The sequence below is a fragment of the Chelon labrosus genome (assembly GCF_963514085.1).
Source record: "Chelon labrosus genome assembly, chromosome: 20".
Lineage (NCBI taxonomy): Eukaryota > Metazoa > Chordata > Actinopteri > Mugiliformes > Mugilidae > Chelon > Chelon labrosus.
The window spans coordinates 12,258,139-12,281,192 of NC_140353.1; the positions used below are offsets into that span (position 1 = coordinate 12,258,139).

The 23,054-nt window shown below is 42.8% G+C and overlaps 2 protein-coding genes across 2 annotated transcripts in view; one reads left to right on the forward strand and one right to left on the reverse strand.

The window, feature by feature from the left end:
• The window catches only part of asap2a (ArfGAP with SH3 domain, ankyrin repeat and PH domain 2a), a 51,069-nt gene extending 31,392 nt beyond the window's left edge, over nucleotides 1-19,677 (forward strand). The window contains exons 5-28 of the mRNA XM_084569299.1: nucleotides 535-584; nucleotides 3,277-3,406; nucleotides 3,777-3,862; nucleotides 5,153-5,228; nucleotides 5,333-5,419; nucleotides 6,253-6,356; nucleotides 6,911-6,980; nucleotides 7,429-7,516; nucleotides 8,499-8,547; nucleotides 8,855-9,021; nucleotides 10,247-10,380; nucleotides 10,898-10,992; nucleotides 11,255-11,444; nucleotides 11,618-11,703; nucleotides 11,964-12,079; nucleotides 12,622-12,689; nucleotides 12,795-12,902; nucleotides 13,336-13,555; nucleotides 13,881-14,033; nucleotides 14,363-14,468; nucleotides 14,924-14,982; nucleotides 15,109-15,188; nucleotides 16,301-16,420; nucleotides 17,705-19,677. Of these exons, the coding sequence (XP_084425425.1) occupies nucleotides 535-584; nucleotides 3,277-3,406; nucleotides 3,777-3,862; nucleotides 5,153-5,228; nucleotides 5,333-5,419; nucleotides 6,253-6,356; nucleotides 6,911-6,980; nucleotides 7,429-7,516; nucleotides 8,499-8,547; nucleotides 8,855-9,021; nucleotides 10,247-10,380; nucleotides 10,898-10,992; nucleotides 11,255-11,444; nucleotides 11,618-11,703; nucleotides 11,964-12,079; nucleotides 12,622-12,689; nucleotides 12,795-12,902; nucleotides 13,336-13,555; nucleotides 13,881-14,033; nucleotides 14,363-14,468; nucleotides 14,924-14,982; nucleotides 15,109-15,188; nucleotides 16,301-16,420; nucleotides 17,705-17,779 (2,517 nt within the window). The 3' untranslated portion in view covers nucleotides 17,780-19,677. The remainder of the gene's footprint in view (nucleotides 1-534; nucleotides 585-3,276; nucleotides 3,407-3,776; nucleotides 3,863-5,152; nucleotides 5,229-5,332; nucleotides 5,420-6,252; nucleotides 6,357-6,910; nucleotides 6,981-7,428; nucleotides 7,517-8,498; nucleotides 8,548-8,854; nucleotides 9,022-10,246; nucleotides 10,381-10,897; nucleotides 10,993-11,254; nucleotides 11,445-11,617; nucleotides 11,704-11,963; nucleotides 12,080-12,621; nucleotides 12,690-12,794; nucleotides 12,903-13,335; nucleotides 13,556-13,880; nucleotides 14,034-14,362; nucleotides 14,469-14,923; nucleotides 14,983-15,108; nucleotides 15,189-16,300; nucleotides 16,421-17,704) is intronic.
• A 305-nt stretch (nucleotides 19,678-19,982) lies between these two features.
• Nucleotides 19,983-23,018, reverse strand: itgb1bp1 (integrin beta 1 binding protein 1). Its single transcript, XM_084569301.1, has 7 exons — nucleotides 22,928-23,018; nucleotides 21,910-22,024; nucleotides 21,747-21,825; nucleotides 21,530-21,660; nucleotides 21,330-21,422; nucleotides 21,067-21,216; nucleotides 19,983-20,954 (listed from the first exon to the last, which is right to left on the reverse strand). The coding sequence occupies exons 2-7, from the start codon at nucleotides 21,979-21,981 to the stop codon at nucleotides 20,883-20,885; spliced, it is 597 nt and encodes a 198-aa protein (XP_084425427.1). The 5' UTR covers nucleotides 21,982-22,024; nucleotides 22,928-23,018; the 3' UTR covers nucleotides 19,983-20,882.
• Between the last annotated feature and the right edge of the window lie 36 nt (nucleotides 23,019-23,054).

Consider the following 23,054-nt stretch of genomic DNA (forward strand, 5'->3'; position numbering starts at 1 on the left):
TGTTTCATTCAGTTTCCAGGCTTTATGCTAAGTTAAGGTTACCGGCTACTAGCTGCACCTTCATATTTACTGTGAAAACGCTATTGATGTCCTTATCTAACTCTTGTCAAATTTAAAAACTGAAAGCTATCCATTTTGAAATGATATAAAACATTTGTGAAGATGTAAACACAGACATTTTGCCTGTTAAATTAAAACTACTGATAACAAACATTCAGACAGAAAGTTTATTCTATACCTTGAAAGATGTAAACCAGTCCCCTTTTAGCAGCTGCTGTGAAGCTTTCACATGCTCTTCCTCAGCAGATGCAGCGCCATGACCCCTTTAAGGACTTCTCATGCATTGAAAGTTTATTCACGAGCCTGGAAACAGCCGCTGAAAAAACAATGCCACCTGAAGGCTGATTTACAAGCTTTCCTGGAGTCGGCTGTCGCACCAATTTATGTTGTTGAAAACATTTCATCCATGTTTCATAAAGATTTTAGCACCTTATTTCAGGCTGTTTACTTTCTTCTTTGTTTTGCTTTCTGCAGGATCTTAAAAAGCCTTTTGACAAAGCCTGGAAGGACTATGAAACTAAAGTGTAAGTAAACTAAGTAGTGTCTTTTTGACTTTACAGGATTGTTACTTAAGTGATTGAGTTTACTAATGCATTTCATAAAACTTTAATCCTCAGTATATTTAACTTACTAGTGTAAAGGTTCACACCAGTCTTGTTGTTGCCAGTTTTTTAAAGTGTTCATTTTAATTGTTCAGTGTGTGTCTTGTCTTGACTAACCTCCCCTTGTGATTAACATGTCAACACTTTCTGATAATGTGAATAACCCACCTACACTGTCACCACTCCACCTCCACAGTGAGACTCCATTTTTACACCGACACTCCCTTTGTGATTGTGCATGCAAAGAACACATGAGTTTTTTTTTATAGCACTTTCATATATTTTACAAGCTGCAAAGGACATTCTTTACTGAAAGGGTAATACATCTTCTCTCCAAACTGTTTTGATCGAGCAGTACGGGTTTCTTTTTTTTTTAATATACATCAAGGGTTCATCTGGATGCTTTCTGACTGTTCCTGACCGTCCCAGCTTATAATTTGACTCTATTGATGGCAAACCAAGGCCGTCAATAGAGTCCAGTTTTCTTCCTGATTGAAAATACATCGTGTTGCTCTTCTTCATGAATAATCCTCTGATCTCTCTGCTGTCTGATATTCATGACAAACTGTTTTCACAGACGTGGAGAGATTAAATTATTTGGATTCAAAGCAGCATTGGTTTCTGGTCATTTGGTTTGCATCCGAGTACCTGAGTTTGAATTGTTTTCAGTCTCCACAGTGGGGACCGCCTCATGCTGTTTATTCAGGAAGTGGTTCATTTTTAATTTCACAGCTATAATCTGACATGTTTAAATTCAGAGCTCATGCAGAAAAAAAAAAAATAAAACAAAGTTCAGTATCTTTTTTTGGTTTATCACTTCCTGAACTGACAGTACTGAAAGTGAAGAGATACTCAGCCCCATCATCCGCTGAACGACTCTCAGTTTGGCTGGCGGCCAAACAGCCTGGCTAACATGTGTCTCAGTTTTAGTGGTGGCCCTGATGATGCTGTAACGCTGTCAGGGCTGAAGATTCATTTGGTGACAAAGGCCAGCAGTGTGCTCTGAATGAAATTAAGTTTGGCAAAGTTCACACTGGCCAAACAGAAACTAAATGTTGTATATACACTGGTCAGCCACAACATTAAAACCAGTGACAGGAGAAGTAAATAACATTGGCGATCTTGAGACAATTTAGTGTTCTGTTGGGAAACTTTAGACCTGGTAACACCCACCTAGACCAGACCAGGCACCGCCACCCCATAGCTATGACACTTCTTGATGGCAGCAGCCATCCCCAACAGGATGCAGCCTGACAGAGATACACACACAAAAACAGTTTAGGAACAACTGAAAAAAAAACACAAAAAACAGCACAAAGTGTTGACCTGGCCTCCAAATTTACCTGATCCCAAACTGATCAAGTATCTGTGGGATGCACTGGAACATGCCTGATCCACAGAGGCCCCTCTCCTCAACCCATAGGACCTAAAGGCCCCCACTAACAACAATCTGTTGTCAGACACCACAGGACACCCTCAGAAGGCCCATGTCCATTCTCCATTCTGGAGACATCACAAGGGAGACCTACACAATATTAGGAAGGTGGTCATAATGTTATGCCTGATCGGTGTATGTAATTTATTTTCTTTGTATCATGGCCGCTGAGACCATGTCAGGCTTTGTTTCATTTCCAGAGTTCTGCAGGCCTACATGCATACAAACAATGGAACTGTAACCACTGTGGGGTGGTTTGAAACTCATGGCTAGGGTCTTTCGAGGGGTTTTGTTCCTTTTCAAGGCGGTGCCACATCCTGAATCACAATTTAAAGGGAACAAACAGGGCAGTTGGGACAGAATCACAGAAGAGTAGCTGGACATTTGTAAGGACACACTTGATCCTTTCTGGCAGATGAAGAAACTGGAAATGGGTAGTTTAGCTTAAAGGCTAGAAATGGGGGCAAACAGCTTATCTGGCTCTGTCTGAAGGTAACAATATGTACCCGTCTGCACCTTTTAAAGCTTGATGACCACATCATTCATTTATTTATTGGTAGTCAGATGTGCAAAACAAAAACATTTGATTTTGCGGATAGTCATATGCAGGACCATGTCATGCTCGGGGAGGGTAACTTCCTTTTTTTACTTTTGAGAAAAAAAAGTTGCCATGGGATTGCTAACTACCTTTTTGTGTTTAATTCGGGTAGATAATAGAGTATAACATAATGTCGTGAAGTCCGTCTTGATGCACATGATCCAGCCTGAACAGCTCTGAAACGCCTCTCAGACAATGAGATATATGTATATAGACAGAATACATATGCTGTCAGAAAGCACAGCATATAAAAAAGAATGACCTGTTGCATGGATTGGTGCCTCCCCTTCTCTGTGTGGCGTGTTTTCCCGATTGCTTGTGGGAGATTGACATTTTGTGTGAAAAATCAGCCCTGAATACTGACTGTCAGGAAACGTGCCTCCATCTAAGAGCAGTCAAACTGTTAAATCCCTAATCTCTGACCTTTTAATCCATACCTAACCTTAATCACCTCTAACATGACTTACACATGTGAAAGTGTAGGGCTGGTTTTACACAATAATGAAGCATTCTGCGTGTTTGTGTTGATGTTATATGTACTCTATGTGCCCTTTGACTCACTTGCTGTCACTTCCTGTCAGCACCAAGATAGAGAAGGAGAAGAAGGAGCATGCGAGGCAGCATGGGATGATTAGGACCGAGATCAGCGGGGCGGAAATCGCTGAAGAGATGGAGAAGGAGAGGAGATTCTTTCAGCTACAGATGTGTGAGGTAAGTCATACTCTCACTGACTGACAGTGCACGAAAAAAATCTGGAAATAGAGTTGATGGTGCAAACAGCAGGTAGTAATGGCTTGGAAAAACAACATATTTGCACTTCTGGATTATGGAAACATCCATTTTATATCAAAGTAAGGTGCTAGATACGAGTATCACGTTACAGTTTATGTATGTTCGGTGCCTTTTTGATGTTTGACTTTAGCGACGGTTTACTTAGAAAATTACAGTTTTTACTTTGAAGTGAAGATATGAGATGAAAGGGGTGCATATGTTTGAGATGGAGTTTGAGTTAAGTTCCATTTCCCTCTGATTCCACTCCGCCTTACCACCCGGCCTGGATGTGTGTTCACTCTGTTTACAGTACCTCCTCAAAGTCAACGAGATCAAAATCAAGAAGGGGGTGGACCTGCTGCAGAATCTCATCAAGTACTTCCATGCACAGTGCAAGTAAGACACACAAACTACTGTATGAACTGAGGTCTGTTTTGTGGGACTAGATGCACTGAATATAAATGAACGTCTGTTTCATTAAGACCTTGCCAAAAGATTTCAACGCCAGGAAACTCTTGCTGTACGTTTTTGTATCAGTTTTCTTTGGCGATGTTTCCATGCTGGCACACCAGTAGTGTTGGGCAGAGCTGAAGAAGAAAGGAGCAATTGTAGGCAAGGAATCAGAGTAGCCTGCAGCAATTAGGACAACGTCAGAGAAACAAGAGTTACAAATGTAACTTGGGTTCTATGAATTCTCCATCTCTGGTCATGAAACTGAACCTATGAGGCTTCAAAGAAAAGTTTCTGATGGTCCAGATAAGAGCGGCGAGGACAAATGTTCTGCTCTGCAGCTTTAAAGGGGAACTACTGTGTATTACAACCTGGACCTTATTTCTGGCTTAAAATACGATTGTTTACTCACCCATATAACTTTGGTGTCATTTGGAGTCGTTCGGACGACATTTAGATCCGTGTATAGCCATATAGTGGGAGTGACTGGGGCACCGAAACGCAGCCTCTAAATAACACATTATCTGCCTCGAAACTCGTTCATTTCACCAATATTTTGTTATGATATGCTAGTGCTATTCCCTGTTGAGTCCAGAGTTACCTGTTATCTATTCGTGGATGTGCAGCAGTTTGTTGTTCTTTGGCCAGCTGTTCCTCTAACTGCCTCCGCATCCTCCTTTCAACGAGCTCCTCATCCGTATACTCTGGCTCAAAACAGTAAGGACGTCCATCATAAACAAAGTCGTCATCCACAACCTCAGATTTGGAAAAATATTCAGCCATGTTGCAAAAAAAATAGCAGTAGCAAATTACAGGTAAACAAGCCGTGCGGGGTGCGCGAGGCGCTCTGAGATGACATCATCCAGGTCAGAGGTCAATCTCCAGACCCCAGATGATGCTAACGGGTAACTCTGTACTCAATGGGGAATAGCACTAGCGTATCATAACAAAATATTAGTGAAATGAATGAATTTCACAGCAGATAATGTGTTATTTAGAGGCTGCGTTTCGGTGCCCCAGTCACTCCCACTATATGGATATACGCGGATCTTAATATCATCGTAATGAGGCCAAATGACACCAAAGTTATATTGGTGAGTAAACGATCATATTTTATGCCAGAGATAAGGTCTAGGTTGTAAAAAAAAAATGGTAATTCCCCTTTAACTCACTCTCTTTTAAATGCTAATGTTTACATGCTACATTTTGAGATGAACAAATGTACCTCTCGTTCAGTTTCTTTCAGGACGGACTGAAAGCCGTGGACAACCTGAAACCTTCCATAGAGAAACTGGCCACAGATCTGCACACGGTGAGAACACCTTTGACCTTTCTTCCTTTTTTTTTTTCTACCATTCTGAGTTGCACATCTTTATTCTTGCTCTCCTATGTTTTCATTTTATTTCTTTATAACAGATAAAGCAGGTGCAGGACGAAGAGAGGAAGCAGCTAACTCAGTTACGAGATGTCCTCAAGTCAGCTCTACAGGTGGAGCAGAAGGAGGTAACACACACAAAAAAAAAAACACGTCAGCTAGAGTAAATCTTCAGCAAAGTCCAATTATATGTGATATACTGGACACAAACCTCACTATTAACGTTGAGCTTGTTTCAGAGATGACATTGACAGGTGAGGTTGTCTTAAATCACAGCAGCCTTGAACCTGAACGCTGTTTTCTTCTTTTCTTCCGCTGCCTTCATCTTTTGTGAAACAAGTCTAGGAGAGTAAGTGGATTTCTTGAAAATGGTTTTCTGTGGGTGTTTGTATCCTGTGTTCGCTCTGTTGATGTTTCAGTGTCCAGTGTCCAGTTTTAGATTAGTTTGTTTTCTGTCCTTTCTTCAAATATGGCAACATGACATATGTTTTAGTGATCTTCGAGGATTACGGCATCTGTTTCCTGATCTGATTCCAGCCTTAAGAAGTTGTCCGCTCTGTTTCCTGAAATCACATAATGCGTCATCATACAAAAATCTGTCCTTTTAGCTGTTACATTGAGGTTAATATATTTAAATTAAGTCCACTTAGGCAATTACATGTTAAATCAGCTGTTGTAGACTTTTTCTTTAGAGGTGTAAAACCTCCTCTTATTTTCTCCCCTCCTTCATTTTTACAAAATCATTCAGGCATACCAGCAGAAATCTGAAACACTGCTGATATTAACCTTAAAAATTCCCAGAGGAGCTGGAAAAGCCAGAGGCACAGTCTAAACCAGAACAATTTTACGCCTCTGTGGCTCCCTCTTGTCTGCATACTATCATATTTAGCAAATCCTGTGCGCAGCTCCAGCTCCTGCTTCTAACAGCTCTGATTTGTCTGCTCTGTTGTTGTTTTCCCAGGATTCACAGGTGCGGCAGAGCACCACCTACAGCCTGCACCAGCCCCAGGGCAACAAGGAGCATGGCACAGAACGTAGCGGGTACCTTTTCAAGAAAAGTGATGGGTGAGAGATGTAGCGCTTGAGGCAATATATGGCATGTGCAATAAACACACTGAAATGAAAGGATCGATGTGTAGGATTTAGCAGAATGATTTATAAAATATAATGTTAATCATTATGTTTCCATTAGCTTAGATTGAGCCCTTCATGTCTACAAAGGGAGCGGCTCTTCTTTCATGGAGGCAGCCATGTTTCTACAGTAGCCTAGAAGGGACAAACCAAACACTGACTCTAGAGAGGACCTTTTGAGTTTTTTATGACTCAAAGTCATTGACTACCGCTGCTGGTTCTCCTACACAGCAAGGTTGCAGTCTGCACCCTCACCAGTAGATGTCACTAAAACCCTAAACTCTGGTCCTTTAAGTTTTTCTATTCTAGAAACAAAGATAATTGCTGATAACAGATCATTATCAAGTAGTTCAGTTTAATAATTTAGTTTTTAAAGCCCAAATTTAAATTTAAATGCCCAATATGAAAGACAAAACTCGTAAATCTTTCATGAGTTCCATGTCCCATTGTACACGTTACATACTAATCAATGTCCTCTTGTGTCACAGGTTAAGGAAAGTGTGGCAGAAGAGGAAGTGCACAGCAAAGAACGGATACCTCACCATTTCACACGGCACAGTAAGAAAACATGTTTTGGTCTTTGCGCTCTGATAAAAACTGCTGGACAGGACAGGATCAGTGTGTTTGTTCAGCACTCTTGGACACGTGAACAGCCTTACATGCATTATTTTTCAGTGTACTGGCTGTGAAGCCTTCTCCCTCGCCGGTCATTATCTTTACCCATTAACCATGAACACATTAACTGCAAACTGCAGAGATCACAAGCCAAATTTGCCAGTTAACATTCTCCTCACATCACTGCCTCAGCTGAGTCTCACTAAACTCTGCCCGTTCCCATATGAAGGTTTAGCTCGCGGCCCGGTCAGCTCCTCTCAGTAACACGGTTCAGCTCACAGATGTTTCATTTGGCTACAGCAGCAGTCAGATCCAGTTAAACACAACAGTCTTGCTCACCTCTGTGGTTGTTTTTCTCCGCCCCGCCTTCATATCTGCGTCTCTGTGGCAGGCTAACCGACCGCCAGCCAAACTCAACCTGCTCACGTGCCAGGTGAAACACAATCCTGAAGAGAAGCGGAGCTTTGACCTCATATCACGTGAGTTCAGCCTTCTCCCTTTGACCTCTGCAGGTTCTTTGTCATTTTATTTATCTTGATGCGTTTATCCTTCCCCCAGTCTAGTCAGTGTAGTCAAACACCTTGTTAAATCACTCAAAGCAGTCACACTCTTGTTTATACATAACTTTAATATAATTTAGTCGGGTGAGTTATATGTAAATTTAATGCAGTTGTCATGATTGGAAAAACTGACTACAGAGACCAAAACTGTTTTTGTCCCAGGCTGTCAACATGTGTATTTCTGGATTTTATTATGGCGGCCTATGGGGAATGACTCGGGTTTGGAGACAGCCTCCAGTGGCCATTTAAGGAACTGCACACTTAAATCTAGCACTTAGGCCCGTAACAGAAATTAAGGGTTGACAACTTAAATATCTGCACATTATTTCGATGATGAAAATAATTGCATGTTATGGCCTAAAATGTTTTTTTTTTTGTTGTTTTCCGATTATTAGGAATCGATTTTCCTTGACTTTCCAGTTTCTGGGTTGACTGTGTCGCTAATGATGCATGTTTTGGGGCTTTTAAGTGTTTTTTTTTTATATATATATATATATATATATATATAACCAAACCAAACCTGACAGGAAAGAAATGGGAGGAGGAAATGATGGGGAATGGCATGCATCGCAGTTCTTGAATATTTAAGGTTTAATTCCAGTTTTCCGTCTCACAGAAGAGAAACTGGTTTAAGTCTGCGTCAGGAGACGCACGATAGTTTATCCTTCTGTGTATTCAGCTGTTTAAAAACGAATCTCCCTGGTTATTTGGCTGATTTCAATCTAAAGACAGAAACATATTTTAGTTACGTTGTTTTGTTGTGTGGCTTCGGTCTGACCTTTCTGCAGAACACTTTAATGCCCTCTGGAGAGAATCACTCAAAGCTTTTTCTAAAGCTCTCTTCTGCGTCCTTGCTTATATATTCTGTCATTTCTTTCTTTCTTTTTTTTTTTTGTTTTAGATGACAGAACGTATCACTTTCAGGCTGAGGATGATCAGGACTGTCAGATGTAAGTGCCTGTCCCTTCCTTCCTCTTGTATGTCTAGTGCATCCTGTTTACCACCTCTACTTTAAACCCACTTCCTACCTCACACCCAGTCAGACGCTTGGCCTTGTCTTTACCTCCCACCTCCTGTCCATTAACTGCCTTTTTCCCCCAGTCTCATTTCTCATTTTTCCTCCCCTTCTTTCTGCTGCTCACACGCTTACACGACTTTCTCCTCCCTCTTCTCTTTCCTCCGTCATTATTCCCATTTTCACCTGCCTGACTCACGTCTCCCGTATGCCCTTCCTCTAACTTATCCCCTTTCCTCCAGCTGGATCTCGGTGTTGCAGAACAGCAAGGAGGAGGCGTTGAATCAGGCTTTCAAAGGCGACCATCATGTTGGCGAGAACAACATTGTGCAGGAGCTGACTAAGGCGATCCTGGGGGAAGTGAAGAGGATGACGGGAAACGATGTGTGCTGTGACTGCGGAGCCCCCAGTGAGTCAAAGAGACGATCGACGCACAAATCATCATAGACAGCATACTGATTTGAGAGTCCCAATTACATGACAATTGTTCAATAATGCAGTTGAGACTTAAATTACACCGGATATCCAACAAATTCAGAGCTACTGAGATTTTTCTGCAGTATTTGCTCAAGTTCCCCTGCAGACATTCTTGCAGGAGTCTGGGGTTGTTAGCATGTGCGTAACTAAACCCTTAAAATGCAGTAATTGTGAAGATATGATTGCCATAATTTTAGCTGGCTGAGCTGGTCACATATTACTCAGATTGACGCATATAAAGTTTTGCAGTTCCTCCGTTTTTCTCAACAGCTACAGATTGACATGTTACAATGCAATTTGAGGTTTGGCAGAAATGCCAGTACTTTCTGTTGCTCACAAAACCTGTCTTTCGGGTTTATTTAATACCTAAATATGCATTCCCGAATTGAGAGAGGCGCTGTGCACATTTCACACATGCAAGCGCAGCAGCAGGTAACTTCATTAATTATTTAAATCTCCTGACGCAGGCACAGGATCAGTCTGAATCAAACCAGGATTATCCACGGTCCTGTGGTCACGATGCAATATCGCATATGCCTGGAAATCCCACACATCCTGGGAAAAGAATGGCATATTCCTGAGCAGTAATGCCTTTTTAAAATCTCAGGAAGTCCTTCAGCCCTTGTCCTTGGTTGCTGACTTAGTCGATAAACGAAGGCAACGGTGCACTGGATAATCTGAAGCAAATTTCGAGTCTGTGAAGTACATAAATGTTGAAATATTTGCTGCCGGGAAGCAAATGAGAAAAGTGCTTTAGGTTAGTGTTAACAGGAACGTAATGTAATATATGCAGGTAGTGTAATGCATGCTAAACCACTGGTATAGTCCTTGATTTAGAAAATGCTACAGAGTGGATCCTGTGTAGAAATATTATGAAACCTTAAAATATATGAAATCCTCTTAATATTGTCTCAAGTCCCTACAAAATCTATATGTTATATAGTATCTATGGCAGGAACATATACCCAGGGATGCACAGAGGATCTAGGCCAGACTTGGTCACCGTTAGGCTTGGTCATTTTCCTCTGACATTGCGCTGAGCGATAGTAAAAAGCCCTCCAGGCCGCTATTAAATTGCCAGAGCTTTCCACAAGGACACATCAAAGTTGGCTCTCAAGATGCAGAAATGACTTTCCCCTTTTATCTTTCTCTCTCAGACCCGACGTGGCTGTCCACCAACCTGGGCATCCTCACCTGTATCGAATGTTCGGGGATCCACAGGGAGCTGGGGGTCCACTACTCCCGGATCCAGTCCCTCACCCTGGATGTACTCAGCACCTCAGAGCTCTTGGTAAATTGGCGTCCGACCTGCTTGCTGAATCGCCTCACGTCTCCAGTTGCTGTCACTCCGCTGTAACGACTTTCTCTGGAGATTTTCAGGCGGGATAAAATTGGAAAGTGGAGGTTGTAATAGTTAAAGAACAACAAGGAGGAGTAAATCATGACAGGAGGTGAAAGTTAGAAGAAGGACCTCATTCTTCTCCTCTGGAAGGCTCCACACTTAGAATAGCTGAGATTTTGTTTGGCTTTCCTAATCACTGCTTGGTGTAGAGATTTACTGCCTCTGGGGCTGTCGGGATTAAATGCTTCCAGTCTTGATTGCTCGAATTGGTGTTAAGACTCCAGTCGTGTTAACCACAGTCAGAGGGGCGTTCAGTCAGTCAGGCTCCACGCTTACAAATCAGGATGTCTGCTGCTTCCCAGAGGGTGTGAGCTGAACTGACGACTTTTAAATGAATCAGAAAATGACACATAACCAGTTTTTAATTGTGTGTCTGCGTGCGTGTGTGTGTGTGTTTTCTCCACAGCTGGCCAAGAATGTGGGTAACGCGGGCTTCAATGAAATCATGGAGGCTTGTTTAAGTGCTGAAAATGTGGTGAAACCCAACCCAGCCAGCGACATGTAAGTCACCCCGACAGCTCTCTCCATCTCCTCCTCTTACCTCCACATCATTCTCCTGTCTGTCTCGCCTTACACTCTTTCCACAGCCGGTTGTGATACTATACTGTGATCCTTGGGACACATTTCCACCAACAATGTACCAATTATGCTTTCTGAATCTTTCATATTTTATATGTTTCACGGCTTTTACGTGACTGCTTTTCCTTGCGCACTGAATTGAGCAGCTGTAACAGAACGTCCGTGTCCTCGTGTCCTCCACCAGGCAGGCGAGGAAAGACTTCATCACGGCCAAATACACGGAGAAACGTTTCGCCAGGAAGAAGTGTCCCGACCCGACGTCGCGGCTCCACACGTTGTGCGACGCAGTGAAAGCCCGGGACATCTTCTCCCTCATCCAGGTCTACGCCGAGGGAGTCGACCTCATGGAGCCCATACCGCTGGCCAACGGACACGTCAGTGCACGATCCATTTCACCTTTACAGCTTTGTCTGATTCATCTCTTGTGACTCTAGAACATTTATTTCTGTCAAAAGTGACTTTTTTCGCCTTATTGCTTGGGTTGAATGAAGCATCTTGAGACAATTTGTTATCGAAACTATATAAATAAAGTTGAATTGAATTTCAGGAACAAGGGGAGACGGCGCTTCATCTAGCAGTGAGACTCGTGGATAGAACATCTCTTCACATCGTCGACTTCCTCACTCAGAACAGGTAAACACAGAAATAACAGAAGGCAACCAGATGTCAATATACTGGAATATAATATAATTTTTATTTACTTGTTTTTCTATCAGCACATTTTTGCTTTCCTAGATCTCTTTATTTTGTTGTTACACTGAAAAAAAAACTTGTGCTACAGATGGAAAAACACTGTACATCCCCAGAGAACAGACGAAACCAATGCTGTATCTTCATCTTTGGGATCTAAAAGTATTCCTCTCTCTCTCTCTCTGTCTTTGTCCCCCTGGCAGTTTAAATTTGGATAAGCAGACGGCCAAAGGCAGCACGGCGCTGCACTACTGCTGCCTGACTGACAACAGCGAATGTTTGAAGCTGCTGCTGCGGGGCAAGGCCTCCATAGAGATCGGTGAGGGAACACAGCGGTAGCAGCAGTGAAGAGCACAGCCATGCTGCATTCACTGTCCTCTTGTTCTCTGATATTTCTTACTTTTACTGTGAGAAAAAAATGTTGAAATATTAAGACTGCACTGAAAGCAATGTTTTAATTAACGTTTAAGTTATGTTACAGATTAAACATTATATAATTTGCACTGTGGAGCAAAACTGCACCCAAAGTGCTGCTCTTGTGTTAATGCATCAGGATTGTGGCCGGCCTTTGTTGTCTCGCTCTCGCACTCAAAGACAGTCCGAGTCTTTCAGGCTTAGTTCCCAGTAGTGTGTCCCTTTTCTCACAACACTAATCCTTCTGCTCTGAAATCAACCAAACAGCATGATAACAGACGCAGACAGAAGGAGGACGGAGAGAGTTGCTCAGTGTGGGAAACGGCTTAATTACACATTTCTCACGTCGCATTGAAGAAGGAGGAAAGAAAACAGTCTGTGTGTTTGTGCCCTTGTGGCATGTGGATACAACAGTGATTATATGTTTTCGTTGTTTTTCCCTTCCAGCTAATGAGGCCGGGGAGACGCCACTGGATATCGCTCGGAGGCTCAAACACCTACAGTGTGAGGAGCTGGTGAGTTGACTGTGTTTAGACCCGCAAGAGCATCACTTCCTGAATCCACGCAAGAGCTGTCGTTCATTTGTGTTCGTATGTGTGTGAATTTGTTTACATTCGCAGCTGAACCAAGCGCTGGCAGGGAAATTCAACGCCCACGTCCACGTTGAGTATGAATGGTGCCTGCAGCACGAAGACCTGGATGAGAGTGACGAGGATCTGGACGAGAAGGTGAACGGCACGGCTTTTAAATTATGAATTTTTTTTTTTTTTGCCAGCTGATGATTTATTTTAGTTTGAGATAAAATTGTATAAAGCTTAGTAAGCTTGGAACAAGACAATTTCTAATCTACACTAGTAATCACATTACTTTCCCATACTGTATATGGCTGCAGCGGCTCTTTAGCTCTTGTCTCTTTAAGACCTCTTTCCCGAAAGGGCTCCGATTGATTGATTGTGTCAAACTAGCCGCAAGGTGGGAGTTATGCTAATTTGTTAGATGGTGATGTAGATCATTTACAGGACAAGGTCAGGTGTAGTCTATTTTTTCTGTGGCTTTATAACTTTTCAGACATGTTGCATGCACAGAAAGCTCAGAAAGTCACATCCTCACTTTACGTAACCACAACATTAACACCCTGCGTTTGACCTCTGACCTCCGCAGCCGAGCCCTCATCGGCGAGATGAGCGTCCGGTCAGCTGTTACACGCCGGGCAGTAACTCCCACCACCAGTCCGGCCGCGACTCCTCCAACCTCGCTAAAGACAAGCAGCGGCCCTACATGCCCAACCTGGTCAACAACGAGACCTACGGCACCATCCTCAACACCAGCCCTCCTCAGCCCGCCACCACCTCTGCTCCGCCCCTGCCCCCGAGGAACCTGGGTAAGATCAGATTAAAAAGAACCGCAAACCAGGTAATTGTTCTCCCTGTCGACCGATGTGCGACAAGTTCACCGAAGTCGGTCTTTAATGTCATTAGTAGCTGAGTGGAGATCTGCCAACAGAGCAGGGGGAGAAACGACCAGCTGTGTCGCCCGCCTCTCCGCAGCATTCTGCACATTCCCTCTCCCCATTAACCGCCGCTCTCAATTACATCAAAATGAAAACCACTTGGCTTTTAAAGTGGACGCTGCTTCTGGCAAAGTGCACTGCATTTTTTTCTTCTTCTTCATTTTAATAATCCCTTTTCTGTTTGCGTGTCTCTCAGTCCAGTTGGCAGGCCTGGGAGGGATCAGCCAGTCGCCACCGTCCAGCAGCTGGAAGCCTGGATCGTTAGACCTGGTTGGTCGACAGAGGTCGTCCTCAGACCCCCCCAACATGCACCCACCTGTGCCCCCGATGAGGCTCACTTCAACCGGAGGTATGGACAATAATTTTTACATAGTCTGGTTGTCTTTTGCGGTTATGTAGCTTTTCTGAGCTAAAAGTCAGTGCATACAAACTACTTTTTTTAGAAGAAGAAAAATTAGGTATTGTATGATTACCACCAACACCAAAATCTTAAGTGAAACCTCTTTCTGAGGGAAAGTTCATAATTGTTTTGCGTTTACAAGCTCATCCCCGACCTTTGAAACAAAAAATACTCTAATCACGAGGTCTGCTCAGTCGCTCTCCTTAAGGTCAGACAGTATATTCAGATTGCAGAGATAAGAAACAGACAAAAACGAGCTGTATCACTGTGTGTTCCAGGTCTGGGTCTTCCTCACGTGACAAAAATGGAAGCCATGAGCCTGCAGTCCAAATCAGGTCAGGGGCTGCTGGGATCGAGGGCAGCGCCACCTAAATCTCCTGCAGGGTAAGAATATGAAAACACGTGCACATACAGCTAATGCCTGTATCTTTAGATGTAAACAACATGGCAGCAGATCGCCAGTTTCCCAAGAAAGCACTGCATACATATAAATCCCTCCACATAGTGTGCGCAGCAGCACCGTGCATCACCCCCAGGCTTGTGTATCTTTCTGCTCTGGACGCTCGTCTGGTAATGTGCTGATTGTTTCCCAAGAGAAAAGAGAATCCACGGCCGCTGTTTAGCCGTTTCATTAGCTCCCAGGCTAAGCTGCATCGAGCCAGACAAGTTATAGCTCTCCTCCACAGTCGTCCTTTTGTCTTTTTATCTCCCGCAGGCCCGTTAGTGCTGCAATAAATCTGCAACAGAGCTGCGGAGAGTCTTAGAGAGCTGTCGAGCGGTTTTCTGTGTCTCTGTATGACACACTCTTGTTTATTGGAGTACTTTTTATTTATTTGCAGCAACGATAAAAGCTTCAACAGAGGACCTCTAAATCGAACGCAATCCATCGAAAGAGCAGGTGAGTGAATGGATGCGAGAGGCTGCTTTGAACTGGACAGGGAGTTGCATGCTTATCTGTCAGATCCTGATTTGTCTCTGGAAAGTTTAGTTGTGATTGTGATACAATTTCCTTTTCCTGTTCCAGCTAAGGAAGTGCCAGGAAACCCTCAGAACTCCATAGGTCAGTCTCTGCCTCCAGCGCCGATGCCGAGGAAGGCCTACCCGGTGAGTCCCTCATTTATTCCTCCCTCCCATTACCGTTTAGATTTTACTCTGCTTATTCATTTGTTCTGTTGCACAGATTTACTGGCAGCTTATTCTCCAAGTCACGGTTTATTCTCATATTAGTGTTGCGTAATTCCCTTCCCTATTGTTCCAGTGTTTCCAGTGACTACTTGGGCAATAAATTTCCTTCCTGTAGTCCGAGGCTGTGTTTTGGCCCGGAGCCTCTTTTCTCACTTTGAGGGGAGAAGCTGTTAAGTTTTGTTTTAAGGTGGAAGAGGGAAAACCAGTCACGTTGGCGACTGCATCAGTTACATGATATGATGAATCATGAATGAATCAGAGGATCTTTGGATTTCCCAGCATTTTTCCCTCAGTTTGTTCTTTGGAAAATCAAATCTGAGTTCAGAATCCAAATGAATTTGTTCCAAGGTGCAAACATGAACTGTAAAAGTCAGTTGCAAACTTCATTTTTTCCTCCACCTCACCCTGAAAAATGGTCTTATCTATATTGCGCTGATAAATTAACAGAAGAAGGTTGCACTGACCCTTAACTACCACTCAGGCCTTTAAAGAACCAAACTGAAAATCTTTTCTTTGCCTCAAAGGGATTTGTTTTGTATAAAATAATCTCTAATTTAAGAATTTTAATCCTGAAAATCGCCCTAAAAAATCCTTATTGGACGAAAGGAACAATACCAGAAGTGTAACTTTGTCGGAGGACTGTGACCCACTGAGCCCACGCTGTTGGCACTAGTCAGACCCCTGTCGCCGCCATTTCATTTCAGCATGTTGAATCAGTTCGTCCGGGGGAGGGAAATCTTCCTAGCTTCGTAGCCTCTCAGCTAACAGTAGTGCTCCTGGTTTCCTCTTTTGAATGATAAATACAGACTACTGCCCCCTGCTGGTGAGGGGAGATAGCTCCTTTCACACAGGCGTAGATCGTATGTGCCAGCTGGTTGGTGGGTGTAGTCTCTGGTGTGTGTTCAAGTGAAGGTTTTTGGTCCAGACAGAGGCGATGTCACGGTTGGCCTTCGTTGCCAGTAGTTGCACACACAAACGCACAATTTAAAACTTTAAAATAAAATCTTTGTGTGCTTATTCTCGCCTTTTAGAAGCAGAGGCCGAAGCGAGTCAAAGCCATCTACAACTGCGTCGCCGACAACCCAGACGAGCTGACCTTCTCTGAGGGCGAGGTGATCGTGGTGGACGGAGAGGAGGACCAGGAGTGGTGGGTCAGTATCTCTCGTGCTCTAGACTCAATGTGCGAGTGAGTTTTTTCAGATTTAAGCACAAAGCGCTCCCGGTCCAAGCAGCCAGTTTCCAACATGTGGATGGATGTCACTGCTCTCTGTGACCACGGTGGCAGAAAGCAAAAAGGAATGACCTCATTCTGGCCGATATCCTCCTCCCCCGCTTCGTTCTTTCCGTCTGCTGCCGCTTCCTCTGTGGAGCCCCTTGTGTGAACGTCGACCAGCTGCAACTTGTTTTCCTCTGAGCCACCCCTGCAGATATGACCGTATTTAGTCAGTCACTCTCTGTCCCTCGAGGTCCCCGCCATGCTTCCCCTCTCCGTCCTGCATCCAAGCAGCGCTATCACTTTTCTGTGTAAAACATCGAAAATCACGGAACAGTAGTGAGGCAGCCAAAACAACAGCAGCAGGAAAACATAAAGCTTTCAAGAGAATTAAGAAGCTTTAATGTTGGTAGAGGAAACAATATTTTTATCTCTGCAATGATTTCATTTACACTTTATAGATACAGTTTTTCTTTTGTCATGTTTCACCTGTATCCTTGTGTAAACCTTCTCAGATGTGAAACATGTTCTAGCTTTTTATTTTCAGGTGTAGACGACGTTTAAAATGACTTAAATGGAGCTAATAAGTACGTCTTTGTCATTTAAGGTAATATAAAATAGGAAAGTACTTTCTTACTGAGATGTTTGTGGTGATTTAGTCTTGTACGACCCGCGATTAGATTATAGCGTGTAGTAAAGATGGATTTAGTTGTTGATGTCCCAGTTTGATTCAGTTTTGTTTCTGGAAATCCTGAAACCATAATTTGTTGATTCAGTTCAGTTCATTTTTTTCTGTTTTGTGTGCCAAACTTTTTGTGAGCGGATCCTGAACTTTACCCTTTTATGCAACTAATCACAGTCTGCATATAAAAATGAGTCCAAATCTGCACAGTTGTGCCTAGAAAATGCACAAATCCAAACATGGAGCTTTGCATTTTGTGAATCAGTACTGGATCACACGTACAGGTGAAAAATGCAAGTCACTGAAACTTAATTTTTCTCTTGTTCTATAATCCCCCAGTCCTATTTGTATGTTCAGTGGTGTTTTAGTATCATATGTGTGATTAAAATGGCTTAATTTGTTGAAAGCAATCAAACGATTTTAGCATTTCTATCAAATTAAGCCTCGTGAATAAACTGAGACCCCATGTGACTCCAGCTCTGAAATAAAAGTCTGCCTTTTGTCGTCCTCTGACCTCTCCTCTGTCTTTCTACTGCACAGCTGGGCCACATCGAGGGCGACCCGCTGAGAAGAGGAGCCTTCCCCGTTACGTTCGTACACTTCATCGCCGACTGAAAGGTCACGCCGCGTCTCAGGAAGTGTGCTGGGACGTCCCCCTTTTTTTTCCCCCCATCGTCTCTGCTCCGCCGGCCGACAAAACGTCGTCCCAGCGTTTTGTTACGATCATCATCACCATCATCTTCACTGGCATCTTTAATGAGCTCTTTTTAGTGTCACTGCTGAACCACCGCATCGGCTGCAAAACTTTGTGCGGGCGTCGTCATGGCAACCGCTGAAGACGGCGAGTCTGGGTGTCACGCAGGGGGACTCGAGGGGCTGTGTGGTTTTAAAGCTTGCGGTTAATGTCACTGACAGGGGAGCTAAAATTAAAATTTAAAAAAAAGAAAAAGAAAAAAAAGAAGATGTTTGTAGTGAAGCGCAATAAATGCACTTTTCCTGTCTCTATCCTTGTCACAACATGAGGTTGAATGTACAGTGTTCATCCGTTTTTCACATCATCTGCATTGTACAGACAGCCCTTAAAGTGATGGGGCGGAGGAGATTACAGCAGTGTATTTTAACTTACTAACAACTGTAAATGTGAACTTAGTCAACATGCTTACATTCCGCATCTGTGCATGAGCGATTTTTACACGTCCGCTTATAAGTGCAAACCTTCCAGATCTGTAGTAGTCCTCCCGTGTGGAGGTTTTTTTCCTAATGGTGCTATGTAAACCCTGGAATATGCTGGAAGCTGCACCCAAGCCAAGGGAGCGCTTCACTGTCCCTGTTTCAGTGGCGTTGCAACAGGGACGCTGCATGTTGAAACTGCTTCCGACTTCGCCACGCCTGGGAGAGGCCACTTTCTCACGTGTGCGTGAAATGACAGAGCTGCAAATTAGTTCAGTGTCACGCATCTCGCGCTAATGCTTTCTCACAGACACATTTTAGCAAGCCGTTCTTCCTCCTAAAGTGTTTTAGGTCAAACGCTGACACTGACTGAAGCTGCAGCAGCCAGTAATTACCTTAATGCTAGATCTGACACCTAAGGCTGTCTTCGCCTGTCATCTGCCTTATTAGAGGAATAGATGTGTGTGTGTGTGTGTGAGTGTATGTGTCTCCTGCACAGATTAAGCTGCGAATGATGTTAAAATAAAGAGGAAATAAGAGATTGTGAGAATGTGATAAAAAAAAAGCAGGAGTTAGCTGTAACTTTTGTTGCTTCCTCTCATATTCTTGACAGGTTTCTTTTCATAAATGAGCTAAACTAACTCTCTGAACAGCCACACAGAGAGAAACAATATCCTTCCTGCAGCTTGAGCATCATATCAGTACATTTTTGGGGTCCTGTGATGTAGAAAGATGAGTTTATCTAATGTGTAATGAGATAAATATAAAACCTACAGTGTAATTAATTCCACTTTAGTTGCAGAGCAACTTTGTTTCTGTTCATATTGTTGATATTTAGGCATTTATCCTGAAACCAGAGCCTTCCGTGGATACGTGAATGACAAGAAGAGTAGCACGTAAATCGTAGCTGATGCTCCCTCTTCACCGTGTTTAATATTAACTCACTGGAAACAGGAAGATCTATTAATAATCTATTTGTGTAAATAGATTTGGTTTTGTTTGTGGATATTTAAATGTAAAAACAAAAAAAAAAAATACAAAAAAAAAAAAAAGAAACTGGGCGCTAAATGTCTTTTAATGCACTGTGGCAGATACGACCTCAGCTGGACCTGTGTGTGAGTGAGTGTGTGTGTGGTGTAAAGACACCTGTGAACACACAACTGGGAACATAATTCATTCTCATTAACTGTCTGTGGATCACTACATTGACTCTTAACTCTATTGTGCAAGTAAATGGGAAAATAAAACTGGAATAATAAAATATGAAACGATGCAAGACCCTGGTCTGGTTCTTTGGAGTTTATGATGCATTTGTGTAAGTAAAGAAACCAACTTTCACAACAATATTCCTGGTAGTCAATGTTTTGTTTCAATATTTTAGTAATTCATGCACAAAACCACTATTAATCATCTGCATTTTTAAAACCACATTTGACTGGTCTATTTAAAACTAGAAGCCGGATTATGTATCAAGAGCTCCCTCTGATGGAGAGTATTTCAGCATGTCTGCATTCATTCATGTTTCAAAATGTGCAGCAGTGTATAAAAATACACTGTACTGTGGGGAAAGAAATATCCAAAGAAACTGTTCATGTAGTATCACTCTGTGGCAATTCATTAAATAAAAGACAAATGTAAAGACATACCAGATCAAATTCATTTAATTTCCCACTGGAAAACATTTTTTTAAAGGACCATTGTGGAAAAAGTATTTATTGTAAGAGGTGAAGTCAAGTTAGTACCACAACTGTAAACAAATTGTTCCCACAAAATCTTTTAGGGGTCATTAAATCTAACATAATCTAATGCTTTAACCTCTGCATGAACAGACAATGCAAGAAGCTTCTGGTACCGAGAAATCCACTGGGTGTTTGCAGTAAACAGAAATTAAACTCAAACAAGTCACTGAAAATTGAAAAGTCACAAAAATGAGGAACAGAGTGGGAAATCCGACCATGTGGGGTTAAGTTAAAGCCTATGTGTAACGTCAAAAAGTGCACGCTTCTGTACCAATACTGTTGTTAGAAAACAAAAAACACACAGACACACAAATGGATTTCTAAACCTGAATAAGGATCTGAGTGGAAGGAAACCGTTAATCAAATCTGATCCGTCTGTACCGTCTCCCATGAATTATTATGTGCTGACATGGGTTGCAAGTTGCAACATTACGTACCATGATTTAAATTAAATATGATTAATATTACACTGATATACACTGCACACTGAACGTTTTTTAAAATGCAACCATTCCCCTCCTTTCTGCTTTTTAATTTTATTTTGAAAGGGCAAAAAACAAGCGACTAGGAAATGATTAAGACGAATTCACAGTAGTTCTGTCTCAACGAGAGAAAAGTATCAGTACCTAAGAGCTGCAGGGATTCAACACGAAGGCTGGAATCGTGTTGTCCTGCTAGCTAACAAAAATAATTCCCCCTCCTGATTATCAGAAAAGAGGGAAATGGTTGCAATCACAATGCTGCTGTATTATTTTTCTAATTAGCTACTGCTGGCGTTCCTGTTGTTTTACTTCTGCTCTGAACCGGCCTCAGGACTTGTCTGATGTCAGAGCGCAGTCAAAAGAAGCCGACAGCACCTTGCAAATGGACTGAGCCTGCTCCTGTTCAGAGAGATGACAGAAAACACACAGGAGAAGAGGGATACAACAGCACTTAGTGACAGTGCAGTGGACGTTTTCGCAATCTTAAACCTGTTCTTTTTAGTTTACTCACAGAGCTGCTGCACTGGTACACCCAGATGCTGCATTCCTCTTGTTTGGTGTCGGTGGTTTTGAGAGCCAGGAGGTTCTTCCCTGCTCCCAGGCCGTCATCGTAACACAACATACGCACAATCAGGTAGAGAGGGTGGCGATGCAGCACATCCTGTCCAGAGGATACAGTAAAACACACCGATTAGTATGATGATCCAAAAATGCTGCAGGTTACCACTGACATAGTGTCTATCAATGACTTTTCACTTTAGTTTTGCTACTTACACACTGGTCCAGTGAGGCCACTTTGACTCCATACTTGGACACACCGAGAACCATCTCCTCATCTCCTGGAACAAAGGGCAGCTTTCCGTCTTGCTGCGAGAAGAAGCAGGATATTTATCCAAAATAAATTATTGACGTTGCTGTGAACCACGCAGCCCTTACCGCTTAAAATGTGTCCTTATCTTGCTCCAGCGTCTTACCTGAGCAGCATCAATGTAGTTGATGAGGTCCAAAGGTTCCTGGAGGGTCTTGCTCATGTCAAACTGTAGCTTCTCAATCGATCCCACATACTTCACCCGGAACTCCGCACATGTCTCAGACGCACTGTTCCCTAAAAGGAAATCAAACACACAATCAATTTGAGGAAGTAAAAGCTGGTGATGAGGTTCAGATGCGTTTACCGGCTGCCACACTGACCTGAGCTCTTGGTGGAATCTGTGTCAAGGCTGGCGACGGTGCTCGATCTGGAAAGTCCTCCCAAACTGGAGTCAACAGACTGCAGAGGGACGGAAATATTAAACAAGAGTTGGATGAATTAAAGACAGTACAGGACAGTGGCATCTCCGTGCCCCCGCCGTACCTTGCTTTTGGTGCTGATCTCGCTGCTCTGCGAGCTGCTGCTGCTGTGGCGCTTTTTGACTTTCCGAAACATCCTTCACCATGACGACCGCATCCAGCCCTCCAGCCCCTCCGACCTGGATCATGACAGAGACCACGGTGTTGAACACACAGCTGCCTCCTCATGTCTCAACAGAGACAATGAATAATTAAAAGTGGGACATAGCTCTGTCTAAAATTTGAATAATAGACGCTTCGGTCGTTACTGTGACAGCTGCACAGCAATTCACATGAAATATTTTAAGAGTTTGTTCGTCTTCATTTAAAGATAAATGTGTTGTTTACGTTCAAAACTAGGGTGTGGCCACGTTGCTCTATTCAGAAGCATAAGAAAATGTTAAAAGGGCTAAAATAATAAAACGACACAAATATACACATAATAAAACTGTAAAAATGTTCATTATTTAACAGCTTATAACGCTGACGATAAATAAAAATGAATTAGTCGCTAAAATTCTGGTAATTCTACGGGTTACCATGGTAATTACACGGGTTACCATAGTAACCAGACATAACCGCAAACGAAGGCCAAAAAAAAAAGGGAGGCACCAGTTAAACCGGAAACCAGTTTATCTGATACACCTGCTACTGTAACATACTGTAACAGGTATATATCACATCAGGGCAAAATATGACTACAAATGTTTGATTTATAGAGTTGGACGATGTATATTAAAAATAAAGTGAAGGAATGGGAACAGTTGAAAAATATAAATGAGTCCCATCATACACCAGAACCAACAGGTTTTAACTAGCTCCAACTAACTAGTTAAACACCGCTAGCTAACCCACATACACCCACATACTCAAGCAGAAGACATCGCTCGTTACACACTGTGGCCACATCCTAAAAAGAAGAGAAGCAAATGTTTGGATAAAACTTCTCCACCTTAAATGCCCACCGCCGCATTCATTTTCAGCGTTGATAATTTCACGGGAGGTTCTGGTAAGTTATGTTGGCTAACTTAAATTCAGCATACCTGTTTGTACCGCGGTGGCTTCAACGTACCGTTTAGAGTTAATTTTCTTCAAGTACGCTTTCTATTTACAGTTTGACTCCTCGGTTTCTCTTTGAGTTTAGAAGCCTACACCCAACGCCACTTAAAG